The sequence below is a fragment of the Sarcophilus harrisii genome, chromosome 1 (assembly GCF_902635505.1).
Source record: "Sarcophilus harrisii chromosome 1, mSarHar1.11, whole genome shotgun sequence".
In the NCBI taxonomy this organism is placed as follows: Eukaryota; Metazoa; Chordata; class Mammalia; order Dasyuromorphia; family Dasyuridae; genus Sarcophilus; species Sarcophilus harrisii.
The window spans coordinates 300465368-300491489 of NC_045426.1; the positions used below are offsets into that span (position 1 = coordinate 300465368).

Genomic DNA, 26122 nt, shown 5'->3' on the forward strand with positions numbered 1-26122 from the left:
ATCAAACTTTGCAAGTTCTTAAGAACTAACTTCCATAATGACTGTTTCTATGCCAAGCAGTAATGATGAAAAATATTATTATTCAAATAGTTTTAAATGTTTTCCCCAATTTAAGTATCACAATGGGGGAGAAATGGAAATCACAATTTCTTCATGGTGCAAAAACAGAAAAGAGAATATTAAGTTATTTATTTTCAGTTTAATTTAAAAATGAAAATTGAAGAAACCGAAAAAATAACTAGCAATGAAGTGGGGGGAGGGAGTTCCAATTGTACAATAGATACCCTGAAGCAGAGGAAAAGCTCCTATTTATAATATTTTAAACCTCAAAGATACCTCATCTACTTTTTTAAAAAATTCTATCTTTTCATTTCTTGTGAGTGAGGCTAACACTTCTCAAACTCCAGGGAAATGGACAGCATTCTTATGAAATAATTACACTCTGACAGAATAAAAGTACCTTGCTCTACTCATGCATCAAAATTCCCAGGAGTATGATTATACCATAACAACGATGCCTTTACACTGCCTTGCTTAATTATGCTCTTATAATTTTCAGGCTTAACTTATTTTAATGCTACAAGTCAAGTTATGCAAAATCTCTTTGGATTTTTATTTTGTCCCTTGATGCTATAGTCATTCAAACCTGTTTGTGAATGTGAAAGGAGGTGACTAAAGAGAAAGCACATTTTATTACACTAAAATCAGCATATATGTTTCTAGTTGCCATAAAAAAGTGATTGAGTAGGTATCCCATAATATCATTTCTTTATTGTTAGATATTAAGTCTTTTAGAGTTCAGAATTAATCTTCATTTGTAAAAGAAGATAGCTGGCTTGTATATAAAGTATAATTTGGAACCCATTGGAAGTCCAAAATCTACAATTTTCTAGATTTACATTACAGAGCATACACAGATTCCAAGTTCTATTCTAAACACAGCTGTCAAGACAAGAGGCTCATTAAAAAGATTGTTTTGACTGATGGAATGTTCATGTATCAAACTGGAAATCTGAATTAGGGGCCGAAAATACTTGAGGAGGTCTGGAAAGGTGCAGTCTATATGGCCACAGAAAACAAATGTCCTTTAAAATGTTAAAGATGGAGCTTGTTGGGAGAAAGCATTTTACCTCTGAATAGCTAAATGTTTCTTAATACAAGAGCTCTGAAGCTACCAAAATGTGGATTCTTTAAATAAGTTAATGTCAGTCTTAATAACTAGGAAAAGAAATCCCAAGGTGACATATTCCTTTAAGGACTTATTTCCTTAAGTCTCTTGGAAATAACTTTGGTATCAAACTGATAAGATAAATTGTAGCATAAATGACAAGAAATCCATATAAGGCTCAAGGGGTACATATTATGAACTTCATAGAAATGAAATTGCATGTAAATATGATTTCATAGATATGAATATTTCTCTCCCAAAATGAAAGGCAAAAAGTCTTGTGAGGCATAATATGACACCTGACACAGAACTCAGCATTGTGTGAATAACAAAATAAAGTTCTTAGCATATTAATGAAGGTTAGGTCCATACTGCTTCAAGAAGAAACACATCTGTGGCAGCAGTTTTATAATATTTTGTATACCTTTCCTTCTACTTTTCGTGTTCTCTAAGGGAAAGAGAGTTTCAAAATTTAATACAATTCTAGTAAAGAAAAGAATTACAAGTGGCTGTTATAAAAGTAGTCATGAAATGACTTCCAAGCTAGGGATAAAATGCTTTTGAGCAATTTCTCTGGGGAAAAAAAAAAGGTACAAAAGTGATCCTTTCCTTCTCATTTAAATTCATACCTGGTAACCAGGTACAGGATATCACAAAGGCATGCCTGCCATTGTAAGGGTAACCAATGACAGGTAATCATCAGCTTCTGAACCATGTTAAAACTTAATTCATGAAGCTCCTACAGAGTGACAGAGTTCACATGCCATTTGAAAAGTTCGACACAATTCTCTTTCCTTTAAGCCAGAATTCAACAGCAATCTTCACAGTTGTAGTATTCAGTAAATGACAGTGTTTAGTCACCTCCTTGACATCACTTCCATCTTTCCTGAAATTGATTTTCTTTTTGTTATAGATGGTATATATAAAATAAAAGCAATCTACAGACTAGATGGCAATGTGACAGTAGCATAAATTGAAAAGTTTCTAAAAGTTGACAAAATTACAACCGGTTTATAATTTCTGTATTCTGATATTGTGATCTTTGCCAATAAATAGGGATTACTTGGATGGTGAGAGAAAGCACAGTAACCATGGATAAACAACTATGCAACATTTTGGAAATGAAGTGAACCCTTTTCCCACCTCCCCAGCACAGTGAGGTTCTACTTATGAAGGCATCCAAAATACTGTCACTGAAAATGCAGGACTATTGCTAAAAAAACAAAACAAAATAAAAATAACGACAACCCACTCTAAAAACCAAATGAAAAACATCAAAAAATTTGACCACTGTTTACATTTCCTCTGATATATGCTTCTATATTTGCAAAACAATTGGCATATATCTGAAACATAATGTTATTTATAACTATCGATTCCTTTTTTGAAAAGCTTTTCTTTGCACTGATCTCCGATCTATCAATACTCTTTCTTGGTGTCCCTTGTAACTGGCTGCATACATTCTAATGACAGCTGGCTAATTCTTGTGAAAAGAATTGAATGCTTAAATATGAACATTTCTGAGCTTTCTATAATTAATTTTAAGCAGTCAGGCTTCCACAACTTACTCAGATGAGTAGAACCACTGAAATGGTTGTTTACAGGAGGCAGGTGGGCCCACTCATAAAAGTGTTTTAATGGTCCTGGAAATGTCATTGCTGCTATTGTGTATAAGGATGCCAAAGGAAGTTTTTTTTCGAAAACATTTGTGCTATTGGCTCTGTGTAGACAAATCCATAAAGAAAAATAGGTGGTTAGAGTTTGTTGTTGTTGTTGTTTTTTAAAGAACTGAGTTAAAAGTAATAAATTTATTATCTCATTTTGAAATTAAATTTGTATAAGAGTATTCATTGATGACAGATGGTTATGCATATTTATGAAAATAAGAATACTATCAGCTGGGCAGAAGAATTCTATATGCAGCAAGTGAATTATTCACATATATACAAATACACAGAAAATTCTATGTAAAAAAAAAAAAAAAAGAAGCCCAGGGTGATACACAATACTTCAAAAGATTTATGATTTTTTGAGTAGAGCACCTTGTTACTTTAATGGAGATTCTAATCTTTCCTTACCTCAGTAAGATTTTTTTTTCCTTTTAGAAGGAATTTAAGTGACTTGACTAAAGTCACATGGTTATTACGTATCTAAAGCTGGATTTGAACTCAGCTCCCCGAGTCCAGGAGTATTGCTCTATCTACTATGCCATCTAGCTGGCCCCAATTTTTTCTTCTTAGTAATCATTTTCAAGATTTGCTACAGCCCCTTGTTCATGATGTGGGCAGTAAGGTAGTGCAGGAGAGCAAATGTTGGGTCTGGAGCCAGGAAGACTTGACCTAATGTACTTGCTAGCTGTGTGACCTGGGAGTAATATCTATCTCTCAGGGTTATTGCAAGGATTAGATGAATCAATATTTGTTCAGCACTTAAGTGTCTGGCACATAGTAGGCACATATGAATGCTAGCTATTATAGCAGCTAATTTTCTGGGGGCATGCTCATCTGTACATGGTTAGGCAAGGGGCCTCTTAAGATAGATGCTGGGTTTAAACCTTAAGCCTTTCCAACCTGATAAGGAAGGTGAAACCTTCTGCTTTTCTGGTATAGCCTTTGGAAACACAGGATTGCCTCCCACCACAACAAGTCACTGAAGTAGGGCTTCAATGGAGAGATGCAGTAATAATATAATCAAAATAAATAGAAATTATATTACAAACTATACTATCTTCACTGTACCATGTGTAGCTCTATAGCAAAATATGAAACACAGTCAAATCAGCTGACATCAAATCCAATTGTGAACTTATTCCTTAAAATATAAGAATTTTTATTCCAAGAACTTTGCTCTAATATGACTTAACAGTAGAAATGATTAATTTTGCTACTGAAAAATGATAGGCATGGTATGTTTTAAAATTAAGTAATAAATAACTACCAAAGTACCTACCTAGGAATCCTGTTCTACCAAAATATGATTCATACTTTTAGGCCAGCTGACTGCAGTTTCATGCCAATGAGCACATGGTCTAAATTATTGCCTGAACCAGCTAATTTTTATTCTGATCCATGGTTAAAGGTAATCTCTTAACTTTAGCCAGCATTTTTTGATATGAATGCAAATAATCAAAATGGAAACAGAACAAGACAATATGTTAGAACACTACAAATTCATTATTGTCTCTCTAAGAAAAACAAAGTGTATATTCTATTGGACAGAGAAGCAAGTACTATTTACGTATATGAAAGTATGCAATTTGAAGTTGAGGGTTGAAGTAATTATTCGAGTAAAGAACAATCCTATAGTTGAATTACTGAATAGTGAAAAATTCATTGATCAAACAACCCACTTGTCACTTCTCTCAGAGACAAAATTCTGATTCTATTGTGATACATGCTGTGATACATATTGTAAATATGGAACCTTGACAATAGTTCAGAAGAATTCTGTGAACAAGTTGAGGAGAGGGACTTTTTCTTAAGCTTTCTTTGTATATTCAGAGTTTAGCAGAGCATCTGCACAGTCTGGTACTGGGAGGTACTTACTAAATGCTGGCTTATTGACTGATAATTATAACTACCATTCTCAGAAAACTAATTTTTGGCTACACTAATATATCCCCAAAATGCTCTTGACATGACAATGAGGGAGTTGCTGTTATAGTTTCAGAGTCTAAGTAAATCTAGAGTGCCACAAGATATTTGACCACAAATATATGACCAAACTGTGAAATTAAAAGTGTATACTATTGTGTAAATTATTCTCTAAAAATGATTCCTTTTAGGTAATTTAAGTCAGTTCAAAGGATTGGAATGTTGTTGTGTTATATATAATTCTACATGTACTGGATACCTACATGCATATACTACACACACAAACACAAAGGCATATATATGTAGTGAAAGAACAATTTGTCATCTATTTTTTTTTTCTGTTATGCCTCAGAGACTATGTGAGGCACTTTGCTAGGCATTGAGAATTAAGAGACACAATAAAGTATTAGAGAGTTAGTTTCCTAGGAAACATAGAGGTTAAATTATTTGCTTAAAGTCATAGAGATAATATATGTCAGAATTAGGAATGGAACCCAGATCATTTTGACAAAGAAGTCTGCTCCCCTCCCAGGCCCCACCCACTCACAAAGTAGAAGAGCAACAAATCTCTTAAGATGAACATCTAATTTTTGGTAAGTGAAAAAAAATTGTTTCTGGTATATGAAAATGTTTATTCAAATGACAAACTAGAATTTTTAGTGCTGAACACAACTGATAATTGCAAAACTATGTTGATTCTTGCTAATATTCTTGTATTCTCATTTCATTAAGTTTTGATCTAGTTAGAACTGATCGGTACTTTTATGTCCTTTGTTATTTGCAACAACTGAAACAAAAATAGCACTTTTCAAAAGTCACTGATTTTTTAGGGGGGAGGAAGGAAAGTAGGAAGGAAACAATAAAATAATAAAGAAAATAATTGATTTTCAATGGAAGAGTTGTCTATTTAATTTCAAAACATAATAGTACACATTTACAAACACCAGATTCTCAATTTATAAATATTTATCATAAGGACATGATTTTAAGTTTAATTAGCCCAACTGTTAAGGATACCTCCAATGTGAGAAATGCAATTCATCACTTCACACCAGATGTAGCTTCTGCAGTCGGTCTTTTATGTACGTTTATAGTGAATGAAATACAGACATCAAATGACTAAAACATGATGTTTATACAAAACTAATTGAAACATAAAAATGTAGCTAACCACAGGAAAATGAGATCTAAACTTGGAAAATGAAATCAAAAGGCTAAAATTTCTGAAGTAGATTTACTCCTAGAATCTTTGTATTGGGAAAATATAAATAAAAAGGACTATTTGTTATTCTTTCCCTGTTTTTTAATGTGAAGATTGATAAAATGTTACATTGAAATATTTTCTTAAGGAATGAATTTGAAACTAAGGCAATAATATACAGTTGCTAACTTTGCTTCATGGTTTTTAGGTGAGGAACTTTTTTAACATCAATGTAGGGGATACAGTACAAAGTTTGTAAATAAGCTTGTTTGCCAATCAATCAAAGTTATATAAGTTAAAAATGTAAGTTTAGTGCCATATATTAATGAGGAATTCCTTCAGAGCAGACAAAATATGAATAATAAACAGATCTTGTTAAGCAGTTTTTCTATACCGTACATGCAGGGTTATGTCAATACAACTGGATAGTGATGCTTCTACAAATTACAATGAATATTTTGAAGGAGAGAAGGAGAAGGAGCTTCCTATGAAATATTTCTAGGAACTGCTTTATTGGTAGTTCTTCAGCATCTTTACTAATTGGTATAGAACTATGAATGATTTCATTAAGACTTGGCATGGGAAATATTCCCACAGGTAATGGAGGTTTCACCTTCTGAAGGTCAGTAGAAAATATTTCCTCAGTTTGTCCTGGTGACCAGATCTGGGCCCTGCTTTTGTGGCTTAAAATGCCTTTAAAGACTTGACCTTTTAGACCTTATAAACTATGTGTTTTGTTTTCCAAATTTTGATGATTTTAAAACCATCACTGTAAATAACAACTTTCCATTTCTACTTGAAAAAAGACATAACTTTTAGCAGGAGTAATTATTAAATTTTCTTGGGGCACTTCAAAACATGGTTCTAATTACTATGTTGAAAAGAGAAAGAGGCACAAATGATATTGGGGGGAAATGTTCATTAATAGCTAAGGTAATTTGGGGGAATTAAGTTTTTAAAAATTGATATACATATTAATTGCTCAAGATAGTAACTGCATGCTGGAAAAATACAATGACTAAAGAAAATACAAAGGTACAATTAGGGCATCATTGCTTATTATCTGTTTCTTAGAACTCAAAACAGGTATCAAGTGATTTAAAAGGAAAACTAATTTTCATAATTGTGAATTCAGTGAAATTGATTATTCCTAAGCAAGGCAGAAAGATATAATCTAACTGGTGCAATTTCATAACCATATATCTGTCCTGCCATGATAACTGTTTATTTATACTATCTATTTGACAACATTTAATACACATACAAAGGAAGTTTTTTTATGAGACCAAAATGTAGGAAGCAAACATATCTGTTACTAAGGAAACCTGCAGACATGAAGAGCTCACACTATTTGATAGAAAACTCATCTCAGCATTCTTCAGTTGCCCTATTGTATGCTTCTTCCTCCTTCTCTTCACAGGCCTCCTCTTATTTAAAAAAAATTTAATACAACAATGTGAGAAGATTATTGGTATTCCTTATTAAATCATTTATTCATCCCACACAATGATTCAGAATTATTCATTAAGACAGCTATAAAAGATTTGGGTTTGGCCTCCATGGTCGTTTGGGGAGGGATTTGTTCTTTAAAAGGCTGTTTTATCACAACACAATTATCATAATTAAAAGCTATCCTAATATTCTGATGAGCTTTTGACATATTTTTGAGTACTGGCATTTCAGCACAACTAGAAAAATGAGACTGAAATAGTATTAGAAAAAAATATTACTCAGAAAAAGTCTGAGGCAATATTAAATACAATCTGCCATCATCACCTATAATTTTATCATGGTCTTTAAGTTAATAAGTTTTTATAAAATATCACAAACTTCTGGCTTTCCAAAACGGATTGAAATTAATTTGCTATGAACCAATTTTTTAAAAAATTATTCATAGATGCTTACATGTATTATTATAACCCATCTAATTACATTTCTAAACCAAAGATGTACTTTGCCTATTGGACACAGTAGTGTCAAAATGAAACCCTAAGTTATTTTTCCCACAATTGTCTTTTTTTGGGGGGGAGGGGGCAGGGAAGTGTTTAGGAAGTAATTAAAAGGGGAGATCTGTTAAGCTAACAAAATTAAAATCAAGGGTTAATGTGGAATCTGTTTGAAGGATGTCCTCTTTCTAAATTCTCCAAGGTAAAATTTCAGGACTATTAAGAGTTCACCACAATATATATGAAAGCACATTGAAAGAGGTAGCCTTTCTTAGACTTAAATTTCAATCTCATAAAGTGAGATGAGTTATTAGGTTTATGCTTACAAAGAATAATTAGGTCTGCAGGGAAATTTGGTCTTTTATTCTTATCAAAGGGAGATCCACAAAAATAGAGAATAGGGAACAGACGTAAATACAGCATTAACAAATACCAGTCACACTGATGGCATTTACATGGTTTAACATTTGATTTGAAAGAAATAATTTCAGTGGAATTAAATGTTCTCCCTGACATTATTTCCTACTGCAAAACAGTCTCTATGAAAATGAAACAAAGAGGCTTTGATGCTATCTTGATACTTAATTTACTTGGTAATGAAATGGTTTTCTGCACTACTTCAAGCATGTAAGTAAAATTCAAAGACCTTAAGTGAAGTTGCCCAACTACATAACTATGCTATAGTTGAAAAATGTCTCCTATTATGCTTGCTTTATGTGAAAATCTTCTCAAATACAGAAGTGCTTATTACTCTTAACAAGTAAATACTACTTTAATGAATAAAGATTACAAGGACTTTGTTAAGGTTTTTTATATATATACTTTTAACAGTAATTATTTTCTTAATATTTAAAATGACTTTTTAACTGAAATCTTTTTTATTATACTTTATTATTACCAAATTTTTTTGGTAAGGCTAGCCCATTATCTGCTATTCCCTATCAAATAAATACTCAATTGTGACTGGGACATTAATACAGCATATTAAGGTAAGGATTCAGATCAAATATATTATTAATTATGAGAAGAACTTAAGAATTAAATATCTTCTTTGTACCTCCCCAGGTCATTATTCTATATTTCCTACTTACTAAAGTTTTATTCTTAATTCTCATCTATTCATGTAGCCTCCTTACAGAAGCATATGCAATCTGTGAAAACTGGAATGTATATTCCTGCACTGACTGAACTTGTTCTTTGTACAGAAGATGAAAGCCATTACAGCTTCTTTCTCAGAGAATAAAGCTAACTTGGTGATTGACTGATAGGGGTTTTGCATGTCTCCATTCAAGCTTAGTTTTATTGCTTAAATCTAAGAGAATCAAAAAACTGGTAGACTTTTAGAGATCTTCTAGATATGCTACCTTCATTTTTAGCAAGAGGAAATTAAGGCCTAGGAAAGGAAAGGATTGTCCAAGTGGTAGAATCAGAACTGAAAACTAGATGTTTTAACTTTAAGTCTAGTGTTCTTAACATGACAGCATTTTTCCTCAGAAACATCCCAGGTTTCCATTCCAATCGACACTATACTTCCTCCTTACTTAGGTAATTTTTGAAAATGGACAGCAATGATGTAAATTTCACTACCTCAAAATCTGAGGCAGTTTAATTTTTATAAAAGATATAAAGAAAAAGAATTGTAAAAGTACAAAAACTACCAACCTGCATTGGTGAACTTGTTCATTAACTCTAGGCGTACTGGCTTATTTATGTTGAAGTAATCATCTTCTTCATCAACATTTTTGAGGAAAAGAGGAATGTGCTGGAATACAATAGCATGTTTGCACATCTTCTCTTTTGCCATAGCTAGTTGGGTATCAAGCCATTTGTCTTGGGCTTGTTTCAAGTTGAGGCACTTAGAAGAATCAACATATAGTTGTGAATTAAGGACAAGAAAAAGCACTCCTCCAACCCAGAAGCTGAAATAGTCATCTCCCCAAGTCTGGCAATACTCATCTATCGCTTCTGATGTAGGAACATTACCAATGTCATGGTTTCCACTGACAAATACCAATGGGATTTCTTTGTCAATGTCCTCAAGAACTTTCTTTAAATCCTTTGTTTGATTTGCTCTCCATGGAGTTCCTAGAAGAAGAATAATTAACAGTCACAAAAGGTTTTAAATTGTATTAATTAACTTTTTAACTTTTTGCCTTCTGCCCGACCCCCAGAAAGCATTTATTGTAAAGAATATGTCATTAAAATAGGAAGCTAATAGATTGTTCATACCTGCACTTTGCACAGTGGCTGCCACATAGTAGGTGCTTACTAAATACTAATTGACTGGGGTTATAGCATAATCTAATTTTTAAGGAATTAATATTAGAACCAACATGCCTAGAAATTTAGTAACTGGTTGGTTTCCCCTTCTGTAAAGTCCATAGGAACTGACTGCTAATAATCTTAGGGTTCATTTAATTTTGAAATAATCTACATCCTGACAAGAAAAATAAAATATGGCTCAGGAAGTGATTCTAAACTTTTATGTTCTGCCTTACAGGCTAATAAAGACCTAAGGTAGTCAAGCCTCTGTTTGTCTTCATAGTGAGAGAGAGTTAGTTTCCATTCATTGGGGGGAAGTGATTTTCTAATAAAACTGTTTCTCTTTGCTGAATTGGTATTTTTTTATGACAGTTTATTTATTCTTAGTCAAGAATGTTTTTGGATATGGAGATGATACATTCTCTTAATTAAAACCCCTTTATTTTTTTAGGACTGACAGAAATCTCTAGGGTGACATGATTTTCCTTGTACTAAGGTTAATTTGTATTTTCTACTCAATATAGCTAATTTCTTTTCTTATTTGACTTTGTAAAAGATCAAAAGCCTACATTTATCTGGGATTTTCTTAAGAGATTAAACTCTAAAGGGAGAACTATATAATTGGTACGTAGTTGTGTAATATTACATTATGAGGCTAATTATTCTGTTCTAAACAATTCCCAGTGAATAAATTAAGTCCTTTTGGAGCTTTAGTATAGTAACTCATTGCTTCTATGAAGTTTCTAAAATGTTTTAGTGTGGCTTCCAAAAGTGCATTTACTCCTCAAATATATACCTTAGGTATAGGAATGATCTCTGTCAATAACAAAACAAACAAACAAATAAAAAAAGCACATTAAGGATGATAAATTTTCTTCATTTCACTAGATACATAATACTCTTCCATTTTAAGTTCATCTTTTATGTTCACCTTAGCCATTATAAGTCACAAATAAACCGCTACTTCACAGAATTAAAGAAAACTCAGAGATATAAAGAAAGAGATTCTAGCCCAATCCTTATCTTAAAAGGAATTTTTTCTATTCGTTTGTGAAGAACTTAATTCTCCATAATATGGAACTTAGTATTAGTCACCATATTCCAGAGTACAGAAGAATATCTCATGTTCTCGATTTAATGTGATATAAGATTTTATTAGCCTTTTTAAAAAAAACTATGACATCAATGTTGAGTCAGATTGCAGGTAGTCAACAAAAGCCCAGATCTCTTTTTGTCCCCTGATATTGATAACCTCCTTATCCTGTATTTCTACAGGTTATTTTTTTTTAATTTTGTTTAACCCATGCAGAAACTTTCCATTTATTCCTATTAATTTTTTTCTCCTTTGATTTTGCTCAGGAAACAACCTTTTTTAGGAAAATCAAAAAAGGAAATCTATTCTATAATATGCTTTGAAATTATCTATCCATCTATATTTTTCTATTTTAAAAGGACATAAATGATGGTGTTTCACATCTACTTGGAATTAGAGAAATCATGAACTGGTTATTGCATAGTTAATAACTACAAACAGAACTGGTATTTAAATATAAAGGGCTATTCAAAACTTGGAAAAAACTAATTAAAGCAATTTAAAATGAAAGCAGTTACAGTGCACAGATTAACATGACAATTGTTTAAAGAACTGTTCGAGAGGAGGGGGAACATTTCACCAATAATTTGGTATGAAAAAAAAAACTAATGTGTGAAATACAAAATGTGAAAAGTGTTCTTAGATTAGAATTTAGGAGTTCTCACACAGGAATTGCAGCTCAATGAATAACTCAATTCTAGAATCCATCGCAAGTCAAGCTTAATGAAAATATTTAAATTATTTTAAACTTTTTCCACTGCCTCATTTTTCAAAATCTGTTTAGGATCACAATACCAGTTTTGCTTAGATTCAAATAGCTTTTGTCAAATTACCTCTAAGATTGTAATTATATTTTTAAGAAATATGAAATGAAGCACTTAGGAAATGGAAGGAAACTAGTAAATCAATGAACTACTAAAAATAGAAACTGAAACACAGGAATCATAATTCCATGATGTAGGTTTTTCTGATTACTAAATAATTCTCAGAACCCTAGGGCATTTAGTTCAACCCATTTATAGATAAGAAAGTTGAGATGCACATAGTTGTATATTTCCTATTGTCATAAAGCTATCAGAACAGAAATGAGACTAAGACCTAGGTCTCTTGAATCACATATTGTTCTTGCCAAAATATAGTACAAATCTAGCTGAAGAGAAAATACTACTGATCCGCTGTTCTGGAATTCTTGAGAAGTAAAGAAAATTGGTGAAATATCTCTGATTTGCAACAGAGCTGGGACTTTTTCTATTAAAAAAAAATCTGATAACACATTTTTTACTATCCATTTCAATTTACTCCAACTCCCTGACACATGATCACTCAGACACCTACAGCTAACAGAGGCCTCCCATGAAAAGCAGACCTGGGGACTTGCAGCATTTTCTCCATCTCCAGCTACCATAACTAAAGAATATCATTTAGCAAATCATTTGGATAATAGAGTTTTGTTTGTAGATTTTATTTTGGATTTTTATCTAATTTGGATGTTGATTTACCACTTACGTTATTCACTGGATTGACATTTGTTATTATATATAGGAACTAAAATAGAAAGAATAACGTGATCAATTTTCCTTTTAGTTTTAAGAGAAAAAAGTCTTTTGGCTCTAGAGAAATAGCACTGCCCTATACTGCCCTGTCTGCCTTATCCATCTGTGTTATATGCCTTGAAAAATGTTCTGCCATGTACACATGTAGAAGAGACATGCTAAGAGAAAAGAATTTCCAGTTAATAAACATTTAAATATTGTCATTTCTAGTGATGGACAGGAATGGTGCCACTGCATATAAATTCAATAATGTACCCTTGATTCCAAGATAAATTAGATTTGTAATAAATGTTACTCAGCACTTTGAAATACCTAAATGTATCATCTTAACAAAAATTAAAAGAAAAAGATAACTAATTTGGCTAGAAAAGCATACATAAGCATATGTTAATAAACAGAAACTCATAATAAAAGATGTACAGAATTTTTAAATGTACAACTCTTGTTTTTCAACTGTAGGAATCACATATTTATTAAATTCCTACATGTGCCAGACACTCTTGCTATGGCCTGGTGATACTGATGAGGGTCAAAAAAGCAATTCTTAGTTCAAAAAGTGAGGCACAAGGTGTAAGGAGCATATGATGAAATCACAATGGCATTCTCTTTATCAAAAGGTGCCTTTATTCATGAGAAAAGGTCATGCACAAAATCTAAAGATGATTTTGTGATATGATTTTGGAAGGGGCCTAACTTTTATAACTCAAACGGATCTATAAAGGAAGGGGAAGTAAAGGAGTGATGAGAATGTGTACTGAAATATTGGGACTGTCTTAAAGATGTTAACAAGCCAGAATGAGAAAGCCTGGATTCCCATCATGGCTGTCTTAAAGATGATAACAGGGGAGAATTATGGAATGATATCAGTGTAGGCCAGTAAATTTCGAGCTCTCCAGATTTCTTTCACAAACTGGACAAATTTGCTCCTCAGAGCAGATACAGACTAGAGAAAAATCAAGAAGACTTGGGACAGAATAGGAGTCCTCTGGGTACAAACCACGAAGACCTGAAGAAAGACCCCAGCCACAGGCTAACTCTGTAGAAACAGCAAGCGGGGAGCTGGGTTTGGCTGGATTGTCAGGAGAAACTCCAGAAACTTTCATTTCCTGAATGCCTGAGGAGTCAGGGCCTGACTCCAGGAAGACCCAAGGGAATCTTGGCTGATTAGGAACACCAGGCTCAGCTGTGCTGTGAGATGCTGTCCCGGGAGAGAGGAAACCAGCACATCTGTGAGTACAGAGGCAATGGGGTAGGGAAGCTGCTGGCTGGGAGCAACTGAAGGAGGATGGATGAGCCCTTGGTTCAGGGTTCCAGGTCAGAGGGCCTGGAGTTAAAGTGAAGCTAGAGGCATCTCCTCTCTCCACAATTAGAAGTGCTTACTTCTACCCCCTTCTACTCCTCCAAGCAGGTTATAGTTAAGAAAGGATATGTTTAATGGGCAAGCCCACTAATTTTCATCATATTCTCAGCTTCTTAGACACTGTGGAAGAGATTCCTTTCCAGCTATCTATTCCAAAATAGTAGTGTCAATCATATGTAGAATTCTTAGAATTGAGAGGCCTGCTGATAGAGAGAAATTTCCTCTCAAGAATAAGGAGTTTGTTTTTGCATTAGCATAGAAGGATTGTTGGGAAAATGCAAACACAGGATCAGAAATAATCTGGTGACAAATAAACATTGTAATTTACTGAAATAAACACTGAATGTGGAATCAGAAAACCTGGGTTCCAGTTCCAACTCTGGCACTTAGTAAAAAAAAAAAAAAAAAAAAAAAAGAACTTATAGTATTAAACCTCCATTTTTGGCATTTTTTTTTCATTAGCTCCTTTGATATTCTTGACTTTTTGTTCTTCCAAATAAATTTATTATTTTTAATAATCATCATGCTTATATATAATTATTATAATTATATTATGTATCATATATAGAATAGTTATTTTACAAAATAGATTTGTGCCAGAATAAACAAACATCTTTTCTTTTTATTATACTATGTTATGAAAATACTTGTTTTATTTCAGAAATTTAAACAGAACTAAGGAATTCCACAATCTCTGAAAAACTAAAGATATAAATTATTCCAAAGACCAATGGAGACAGCCTTGGTTGGGATAGGTATATATGAAATGGAATAAAAGATATTACCACAGAGAAAAAAAAAAAAAAAAAAGAAAGGATATGTTTATGTAGATTTATACTTACACATACATACACACACCTCACCCCACCACATATACACATGGACGTGCACACACACACACACACACACCTTTCCTATCCCTGCTGACCCTTTTGCTTTAATTCTGTTCCTAACTTGTCTTGTTATTACTTCACCTCCTCCCCCTCATGGATCTTTTCTTTCTCTTCTACCCTCACCCTTTACTTCCCCATGCACTCATCGCTCCCTTCTTATTTTTTTTTTAATAGATTTTGGAGGATATTATACCCTTCATGGTGTGTGTGTGTGTGTGTGTGTGTGTGTATATTGTTGCCTATTTAACCCATTCTTCAAGTGAGTAGGTTTTCAGAACCACAAGCCCTCCTTCCCCCTCTAATGCTTCTGTGTCTATTCTTCCTCTGAACCTCATTTGCATAATTTTACTATTTTTACCTTAACTCTGCCCCAATCTTTTTTTTCAGCTACTGTATTGATGATGTGAATCTTGAAACATGGTATACATTTCCCATGTAAAAAAAAATTGTATATGTTGAGTTCCTCGACACTGATCTTTGATATTGGCTCTTATATGTTAAATATTCTATTAAGTTTGGATTTGATTGACAGAAAGTTTTGAAAATCTGCAAGTTCACTGATATATATATATATATAGAGAGAGAGAGAGAGAGAGAGAAAAAATTGACAATTTTGCTGGATATGACATTTTTGGCCAGAAGCAAAGTTCTTTTGATTGTTGGCAGATGTAATTCCAAGACCCGTGTCTTATATTGTGGCTGCTGCTAAATCCTGTACTATTCTAATTGTCACTGCAGCTTATTTGAATTTTTTTCCTTGTTTCTTGCAAAATTTTCTCTTTGATCTGGAATTTTTGAAATTTGGCAATAATGTTTGCCACAAAGGCTCTCATTGAGGTGGTGATTGGTGGATTTTTTTTTCTATTTTTACTTCCCTCTCATGATCTATCAATACAGGACAATTTTCTTTAATTATTTCTTGCATTATTATGACAAGATTCTTTTTCAAACAGTCCAATTATTCTTATATTTTCTCTTCTTAATCGTTCTCCAGATCTGTCCTTATTTTTCTTTCTTTTTTTTTTTTTTTTTATTTATTTAATAGCCTTTAATTTACAGGATATATACATGGGTAACTTTACAGCATTAACAATTGCCAAACCTCTTGTTCCAATTTTTCACCTCTTACCCCCCCCCCTCCCTAAATGGCAGGATGACAGTAGATGTTAAATATATTAAAATATAACTTAGATACACAATAAGTATACATGACAAAACATTATTTTGCTGTACAAAAGAATCAGACTCTGAATTATTGTACAATTAGCTTGTGAAGGAAATCAAAGATGCAGGTGTGCATAAATATAGGGACTGGGAATTCAATGTAATGGTTTTAGTCATCTCCCAGAGTTCTTTTCTGGGTATAGCTAGTTCAGTTCATTACTGCTCCATTAGAAATGATTTGGTTGATCTCGTTGCTGAGGATGGCCTGATCCATCAGGACTGGTCATCATCTAGTATTGTTGTTGAAGTATATAATGATCTCCTGGTCCTGCTCATTTCACTTAGCATCAGTTCGTGTAAGTCTCTCAGGCCTTTCTGAAATCATCCTGTTGGTCATTTCTTACAGAACAGTAATATTCCATAATTTTCATATACCACAATTTATTCAGCCATTCTCCAACTGATGGACATCCATTCAGTTTCCAGTTTCTAGCCACTACAAAAGGGCTGCCACAAACATTGGTGCACATACAGGTCCCTTTCCTTCTTTATAATCTCTTTGGGATATAATCCCAGTAGTAACACTGCTGGATCAAAGGGTATGCACAGTTTGATAACTTTTGAGCATAGTTCCAAACTACTCTCCAAAATGGTTGGATTAGTTCACAACTCCACCAACAATGAATCAATGTCCAGTTTTCCCACATCCCTCCAACAATCATCATTATTTTTCCTGTCATCTTAGCCAATCTGACAGGTGTGCAGTGGTATCTTAGAGTTGTCTTAATTTGCATTTCTCTGATTAATAATGACTTGGAGCATCTTTTCATATGACTAGAAATAGTTTCAATTTCTTCATCTGAGAATTGTCTGTTCATATCCTTTGACCATTTTTCAATTGGAGAATGGCTTGATTTTTTATAAATTAGAGTTAATTCTCTATATATTTTGGAAATGAGGCCTTTATCAGAACCTTTGACTGTAAAAATATTTTCCCAGTTTATTGCTTCCCTTCTAATCTTGTCTGCATTAGTTTTGTTTGTACAAAAACTTTTCAGTTTGGTATAATCGAAATTTTCTACTTTGTGATCAGTAATGATCTCTAGTTCTGCTTTGGTCATAAAAACCTTCCCCTTCCACAGGTCTGAGAGGTAAACTATCCTATGTTCCTCTAATTTATTAATAATTTCATTCTTTATGCCTAGGTCATGAACCCATTTTGACCTTATCTTGGTGTACGGCGTTAAGTATGGATCAATGCCTAGTTTCTGCCATATTAGTTTCCAATTTTCCCAGCAATTTTTATCAAACAGTAAGTTCTTATCCCAAAAGCTGGGATCTTTGGGTTTGTCAAAGACTAGGTTGCTATATTTGTCCTTATTTTTCTTATATTTTACATTCTGTTTTAATTTTTCATTCTTTAGAATCTGTTTTGTTATTTCTTGGTCTCTCAAATCTTCCTTCATTAGTTTCCCCTTACCTTATTCTAAATTTCAAAGTTATATTTCTCTTTGAAACTCTATCTCCTTTTCTAATTGGTTAACTTGTTTTCATAATCTTGTTTTTCTTGAATGGTTTTTATTTTTATTTGTAGTTTTTTGTTATTGTCTCTCATTTGATTTTTGAATTCCTCTATAAATTCTCTCTGGGCAGGGAGCCATTTCATGTTACAATATGGGGTAGAAGCTTTTTTACTTCATTATCTTCCCCTGGAGATGAATCTGGCTCTTCCCTGTTCCCATGGTAAGTTTTTTTTTTTTTAACTCTTCAGGTTCACCTCTAATCTTGAGGTGGGGGTGGGAGGTGGGAATGGTGCCTGTGGCTTTACTTCAGTTCTTTCTTCTGATCTGGAACACCCTCCAGCAAATGTCCCCAGGAAGCAGTGTCCCTGTCAGACTGCTTCTGCACCCAACAGGTGTGCTGATTCCTTCCCTTCCAGAGTTGCATTTTTGCAGCACAGCTGGGCCTGTGCTCCTCATCATCTGAGATTCACTCAGTCTTCCTGGACTCGGACCCCGACTCTTTATGCAATTCAAGAGGTAAAAGTTTCTGTGGTTCCGGTTGAGGGCTACCCACTAAGTGTTTCTGTGGAACTTGTGCAGAGATGTTTGTACTTCACACAGGTTAATTCCCAGCCCCAGGTCTTTCTTGAAATCTTCTTGGGTTGTATTAGAAGGATCACCTATTTGACCCCAAGTCTTGTAGATTTCTCATCGGTCTATGTTGGCCCTGAGATGCAAATTTGTTCTGTTTGCTAGAGAAATCTGGAGAGCTTCAAATTTATCAACCTATTCTACCACCTTCCCAGAATCCTTCCTCAAGATACTGAGTATTAACAATGAAAATAACTCTTTGAAAATTAGAATTAGGCAAGGGGAAGACTGTGAAACTAAAAAAAAAAGAGATCAGAAAAAAAAAACCTAAAAAAAATTTTAAAGAAAGAATGAAAAAAATAGAACAGAATGTGAAACATAAAAACAATATATCTGGAGAATAGATCAAGAAGAGAACATATAAGAATATTTAGACTACCTGAAAGCTGTAAAATGTGCTATGAGTGTTTTATTTTAATATCAAAACTTATGCACTAGCTCAACTTGACCTCTGTCCTATGCCAGTTGGCATAGCTGATACAAGATTGGTTTGGAATGGACCTTATTGAAAGTGGAAGATGTTCTAGCTATGCAGAGGGATAGGATCTCCCTTCAGTGTCTGAAGCAGAAGAGAAGGGGAAGGAGCTGATTTGGCCCATCTGGAACTGGCCAACTGGGTCCCCAATGGGGCAGCTACAGCTATTCACAGTTGTTGCATGTCCTTTGTTCTTGAAGAAAAACCATGACATCAGGAAGGTGATGCCATGACTTGCAAGTAAATTGGATTTAAGTGAGAGAGGGCTGTGCAAAGTCACCAGCTTTACTTTCTGCTCCAGAGTCATCTTTCAGATGAATATAAATGGTCATTTAAAAATTTGTATAATTTAAAAAACTGAGGATAATAGAGATTTCCCTCAGCAGCACTCTCTCCTTCAGGTGCAGATTTTGAATTTGCCTAAAAGCTGTGCTAAAGAACAACTTAGGTTTTTTTATGTAGTGTTAGGTCACTGTATTTGCAGGGGCTCTTGAAAGGATAGTGCTTGGTCTTCTCTAAGAGCCTAGAGGGACTGTATACGGTTCAAAAAAGAGGTAGCTTCCATTTTCACTCCTTGTACTTTCTGTGTCTATGTCTGTCACTTTCTCTATTTCTCCCTCTCCTTCTCACTACATTTGTCTCTCTCAGACTTCAGTGAGGGGCCTATAGGTACCTTCTCCAGCTTGGCATTAATAACACATAATTTACATATTTTCTGCCTTTTTGTTCCTTGTGTCCCTCCTCACACATAAATAGGAGACTCAGAGCTGGAAATTCCTAACCATGACAGCAGCTATGTGAGTTCAAGAAGTCAGGATATGGGGGGCAGGGAGGGGTGGGACACAGCCAAGATGGTAGAAAGCAGGCCTGACTCTGTAACTTCCTCTGACCTCTCAAACTAACAGCAGATTAAGTCTCTAAACTGGTTCTGGAGTCAAAAAATCCACAAATATTTGGAGTACAACATATTCCCAAAAGAAGATACCTTGGAAGAACTTCAGAAGAGGTCTGTTTCAAATGGGCAGGAAGACAGTCTGCTGAGCCCAGACTATAGCACAGGGAGACTGGGACAAGAAGCTGGGGCCAGGAGTCAAGAGCATTGCAGCTTCCAAGCACCTGGGAATCTTCTGTGAGTCTCTTAGGCTACTCTATCCTGGTTGCAAGCAGGTGGTTTGGCAGATGTGCCTATAAGATATTAATCAACTGCCTAAGAAAAAAATCCCCAGCACCACAGGGATTTACATGTGAATTCTACCAAATATTTAAAGAACAATTAACTCCAATGCTATATAAACTATTTGAAAAAATAGGGAATGAAGGATTCCTAACAAATTCCTTTTATGACACAGATATGGTACTGATACCTAAACCAGGTAGGACAAAAACAGAGAAAGAAAATTGTAGATTAATCTCCCTAATGAATATTGATGCAAAAGTCTTAAATAAAATATTAGCAAAGAGATTATAGAAAATCATCACCTGGATAACACACCATGACCAAGTAGGATTTATACCAGGAATGCAAGGCTGGTTCAATGAGGAAAACTATTAGCATAACTGACTCTATCAATACCCAAATGAACCAAAACCATATCATTATCTAAACTAAATTATAAATAATCCAGAACCTTAGCAAAGTTGCAAGATGCAAAATAAAATCCACACAAATCATCAGCATTTTTATACGTCAGTAACAAAATCCAATAGCAAGAGATACAAAGAGAAATTCCATTTAAATAACTGTCGATAGGATAAAATATTTGGGAATCTATCTTCCAAAAGAAAGTCAGGAACTATATGAGCAAAACTACAAAACATCTTCCACACAAATAAAGTCAGATCTAAACAATTGGAAAAATATCAAGTGCTCTTGGACAGATTGAAATAATATAATTTTAATAATAAAATAATAAACAATATTACCTAAACTCATCTATTTATTCAATGTTATACCAATCAACCTCCAAAGAAACTATTTTACTGACCTAGGAAAAATGACAACAAAAGGTCAAGAATTTCAAGGGAATTAAAAAAAAAAAAAGCAAATGCAAGTGGCCCACCTATATCAGATCTAAAACTATATTATAAAGCAGTGTTCATCAAAACCATTAGCTACTGGCTAAGAAATAGAGTAGCTGAACAGTGGAAGAGGTTATGTTCACAGAACAAAATAGTCAATGACTATAGCAATCTAGTGTTTGACAAACCCAAAGACCCCAACTTTTGGGACAGGAATTCACTATTTGATAAAAACTGCTAGGAAAATTGAAAACTAGTATTGCAGAAACTAGGCACAGATTCACACGTAATACCGTATACCAAGATAAGGTTGAAATGGGTTTATGATCTAGATATAAAGAATGATATTATAAACAAATTAGAAGAACATAGGATAGTTTGCCTGTCAGATTTGTGAAGGAAGAAGGAATTTGTAACCAAAGAAGAACTAGAGATCATTACTGATCACAAAATAGATAATTTTAATTATGTTAAGTTAAAAAGTTTTTGTACAAACAAAACTAATGAAGACAAGATTAGAAGGGAAACAATAAACTGGGAAAAAAATTTTACACTCAAAAGGTTCTGATAAAGGCTTCATTTCTTTCTTTCTTTCTTTTTTTATTATAGCTTTTTATTTACAAGTTATATGCATGGTTAATTTTAGAGCATTGACAATTGCCAAACCTTTTGTTCCAATTTTTCCCCTCCTTACCCCTACCCTCTCCCCCAGATGGCAGATTAGCGTATGTATTGGTCAAAGAATAAATTAAATACAAAATAAATATACAAGTCCAAACAGTTATTTTGCTGTATAAAAAGAATCGGACTTTGAAATAGTGTACTATTAGCCTGTGAAGGAAATCAAAAATGCAGGTGGGCAAAAATAGAGGGATTGGGAATTCTATGTAGTGGTTCATAATCATCTCCCAGAGTTCTTTTGCTGGGTGTAGCTGGTTCAATTCATTACTGCTCTATTGGAACTGATTTGGTTCATCTCATTGTTGAAGAGGGCCACATCCATCAGAATTGATCATCATATAGTATTGTTGTTGAAGTATATAATGATCTACTGGACCTGCTCATTTCACTCAGCATCAGTACATATGAGTCTCTCCAGTCCTCTCTGAAATCATCCTGTTGGTCATTTCTTTTTTTTTTTGTAGTTGCAATTACCTATAGATTATTTTCTTTTTTCTTTTTTTTTTTTAATAGCCTTTTATTTACAGGTTATATGTATGGGTAACTTTACAGCATTGACAATTGCCAGATCTTTTGTTCCAATTTTTCCCCTCCTTCCCCCCTACCACCTCCCCCAGATAGCAGGATGACCAGTAGATGTTAAATATATTAAATATATTAAAATATAAATAGATACACAATAAGTATACATGACCAAACCATTATTTTGCTGTACAAAAAGAATCGGACTCTGAAATATTGTATAATTAGCCTGTGAAGGAAATCCAAAATGCAGGTGGGCAAAAATAGAGGGATTGGGAATTCAATATAATGGTTTTTAGTCATCTCCCAGAATTCTTTTGCTGGGCGTAGCTGGTTCAGTTCATTACTGCTCCATTGGAACTGATTTGGTTCATCTCACTGCTGAGGATGGCCAAGTCCATCAGAATTGGTCATCATATAGTATTGTTGTTGAAGTATATAATGATCTCTTAGCCCTGCTCGTTTCACTCTATTTGTTTCATCTATTTGTTATAGAAACCACTGCTACTTTTCATAAAAAGAGACTTTGAACTACAAGTGAAAGTAGATTCCTAGTTTTTTTTTTTAATGTGCTTTTTAAAAAAATCTATTTGTAGTATCCATTATTTAGCCAACCTGGTAGCTCCTCAGTGGGAAAGGGAAAATATTTTGAAGGCCTCAAAGGTGGAACCCAGTATATGGGTTTTGAATAATTGTTTATATGTGGGGGAAAAAAAGTTTCCATGAATGGGAGGAGGGGAAGAGGAGAAAAGTCTTTAAACAGAAAAATTAGATAAATGTAGCTAGAGATTTCACTGTACTTTTATTATTCAAACTTTTCTATAATTAGCATAGACTCCCCTACTTCTCAAAGTAACAAAAACCATTAAAAAAAAAAGTGTGACAGTTTGTAGTTGACAGAGAAGGACTAAATCACTGAAGTATATATTTGGAGTCCTGGGTGAGATATGCTTAAATGAAGCATAGTGATTATTTTCACAGCAGAAGGTAGAACCATAATTTGAAGAAATGGGTAGTTAAGTGGACACCTGTGTAGTTGAAAAAAAGAAAAGCAGCCTGGGTTCACAATAACCAATGTAATGTAATGCATTAAAGCTCTGGGAATAACTACACTCCTGAAAGGTCACCTCATCCATTTGGGATTTTACTATGGTGCCTGAAGTATTAGAGCAATCTTTTATTAACTGCCATTATATTTACCTTTTTTATGTTGTTTAATTTACCATACCATAAAATGTTTAATTGTGGGATGAAATAATTATATAAAGCATTTGCATCATCATGAAGTATATCATTTGATTTAACTGCATTTTCGTATGCTTGATCTAAATCAAGACTGCAATATACCATATGTGTGGAGAATTGTCCGATTGAAAAAAAAAAAACTGAAGAAAAAAAGACAGTACATTGACTAAGACAAGTCACTGCATGATATTTCCACAAATAATTTGCTTTAAAACTCTTTGAACAGAATCATTCATCAATAATGGAAGAGGAAGTTTTAATGCTTCTTCTGAGTATGGCCCCAAGGAAAATAAATAAACTGATACTTTAGCGCCTTGCACATATTAGACCCCATAAATTGTTTGCTGAATGAATGAATTTTAAATTTTTATTCAAGAATTGCATTCCATCGACCTGCTGCTCAATTAGAAAGACTAAGACTCAACTAACACTTGGATTATTTCCCCTATTATTTGTGTATGAAGATGGGGCTAAAATTGATCAGCAATAGAACTTGTGTTTTTAGTTGTGGAAAGGCAGAATTTCAAAATCGATAGAATATTGGAGACAGGATGACCTGAGTTCAAATCCTATTCCTACCGCATGGTAGCTTTGTGACCAAATAAGTCTCTCAGAGTCTCAGTCTATACTTCCCATTCCACAGTGTTATGAGAATTAAATGAGGCTGTATGTGTAGAGTGCTTTGCAAATCTTAAAACTCTATATAAATGTCAGTTATTTTTATTGTGTGTGTGTGTGTGCCATTCAAGCTGTTGTCCAGTTCACTCTGTAACATTGGCGACATTTGCAAGGTTGCAAGAAAAGGTCACACCATTAAAAAATTAGAGAAAATTAAAGGATCGCTTTGTCTCATGCAGGCATTCTCAACTTAGGTTTTATGAATTTTAAAATAAAATTTGATAATGTATTTCAACATAATTGGTCCCTTTTTAATCTCATTTTATGCATTTAAAAATTCTGAGCTTCATAAGACTGCAAAAGCAGTCCACAGCATAAAAAAACTGTTAAAAACCACAGGTCTCGGGGGAGATACAGATTAAAAGACATTATCAACTATATAAAATGGAAAAAAAATTGCACAAACAAAATCAATTTAGCAAGAATAAGAAAGTAAGTTTTCCCTTATTTCTAAAATATATATAGGATTGACTCAATTTATAAGAATTCAAGTTATTCTCTATTTGATCAAAGGATATGAACAGACAATTTTCAATTGAAGAAATTGAAACCATTTCTAGTCTTACAAAAAGGTGCTCTAAATCACTATTGATTGAAGAAATATAAATTAAGAAAAACAACTCTGAGGTACCACTCCATATTATCTCAGATTCACTAAGATGACAGGAAAATATAATGGTGAATGTTGGAGGGGATGTAGGAAAATGGTACACTAATACACTGGTGGACTTGGGAACTGATTCAACCATTCTGGAGAGCAATTTGGAACTATGCCCAAAGGGCTATCAAACTGTCCATATTCTCTAATCCAGCAGTGTTTCTATTGGGCTTATATCCCAGAGATATCATAAAGGAGGGAAAGGGACCCAAATGCGCAAAAATGTTTGTAGGAGTCCTTTTTGTAGTGGCAAAATGTTTGGATGCCCATCAGTTGGAGAATGGCTGAATAAATTATGGTACATGAATGTTACAGTACAATATTCTATAAGAAATGATCAGCTTGGAGTTGTTTTGGGGGCAGCTAGGTGGCGCAGTGAATAGAGCATCACCCCTGAAGTCAGCAGGATCTGAGTTCAAATTTGATCTCAGACACTTAAGGCTTCCTAACTGTGTGACTCTGGGCAAGTCACTTAATCCCAATTGCCTCAGGGGAAAAAAAAATCAGGCTTCAAAAAGGCCTGGAGAGACTCATATGAACTGATGCTAAGTGAGATGAGCAGAACCAGGAGATCATTGTACACAGCAACAGCAAGATTATATGATGATCAGTTCTGATGGATGTGGCTCAATGAGATGATACAGGCCAGTTCCAATGATCTTGTAATGAAGAGAGCCATTTGCACCTAGAGAGACGACTGTGGGGCCTGAGTGTCTATCATGAAAATCGCATTTTCACTCTTTTTGTTGTGGTTTGCTTACATTTTGTTTTCTTTCTCATTGTTTTCCCTTTTGGGTCTAATTTTTTCTTGTGTACCATGATATTTGTGGAAATATGTATAGAAGAATTATATATGTTTAATATATATTAAATTACTTGTCATCTAAGTGGGGGAATTGGAAAGGGAGAGAAAAAGTTTGGAACATAAGGCTTTGCATGGGTGAATATTAAAAATTATCCATGCACATATTTTGAAGATAAAAAGCAACTCTTAACTGCCTTTATGTGTGTATACGGAAATGAAACAAAAACTTAAGAGCCTTCCTCCAATAGACAAATGGTTCAAAAGATGTGAACAGTTTTCAAAAAAGCTGGAAACATTGAAAGAATGCCAAGAATCACTCAAAAAGGAAAAATGCAAATAAATACTATTCTACAGTTTTACCTTATAACCATCAAATTGACAAAAATATCTCTGAAATGATAGATAGACTAATGAACTCTTGGTAGAACTTTGATTTTTGTGTAAATAGTCCAGTCGATCCAAAACTGTCTATAATTATGCCACAAAAAGCATTCAACTATATATACCTGTTGAACAAGTGATACCCTTACGAGTCATGTAGTCCAAGAAGGTCAAAGATAAAGACAAAGATCTTGTATATACCAAAATATGTATAGCAGCTCTTTTTATAGTAGCCGAAAACTAAAGAATCATCTTGACTTAGCAGTTTAAGA

At 33.8% G+C, this 26122-nt stretch overlaps 1 protein-coding gene across 1 annotated transcript in view; it reads right to left on the bottom strand.

Annotated features, from left to right (window-relative positions):
* The window catches only part of CPPED1 (calcineurin like phosphoesterase domain containing 1), a 136370-nt gene that overhangs the window by 31242 nt on the left and 79006 nt on the right, over window positions 1–26122 (bottom strand). The window contains exon 3 of the mRNA XM_031944403.1: window positions 9571–9993. Coding sequence (XP_031800263.1) covers window positions 9571–9993 — 423 coding nt within the window. The remainder of the gene's footprint in view (window positions 1–9570; window positions 9994–26122) is intronic.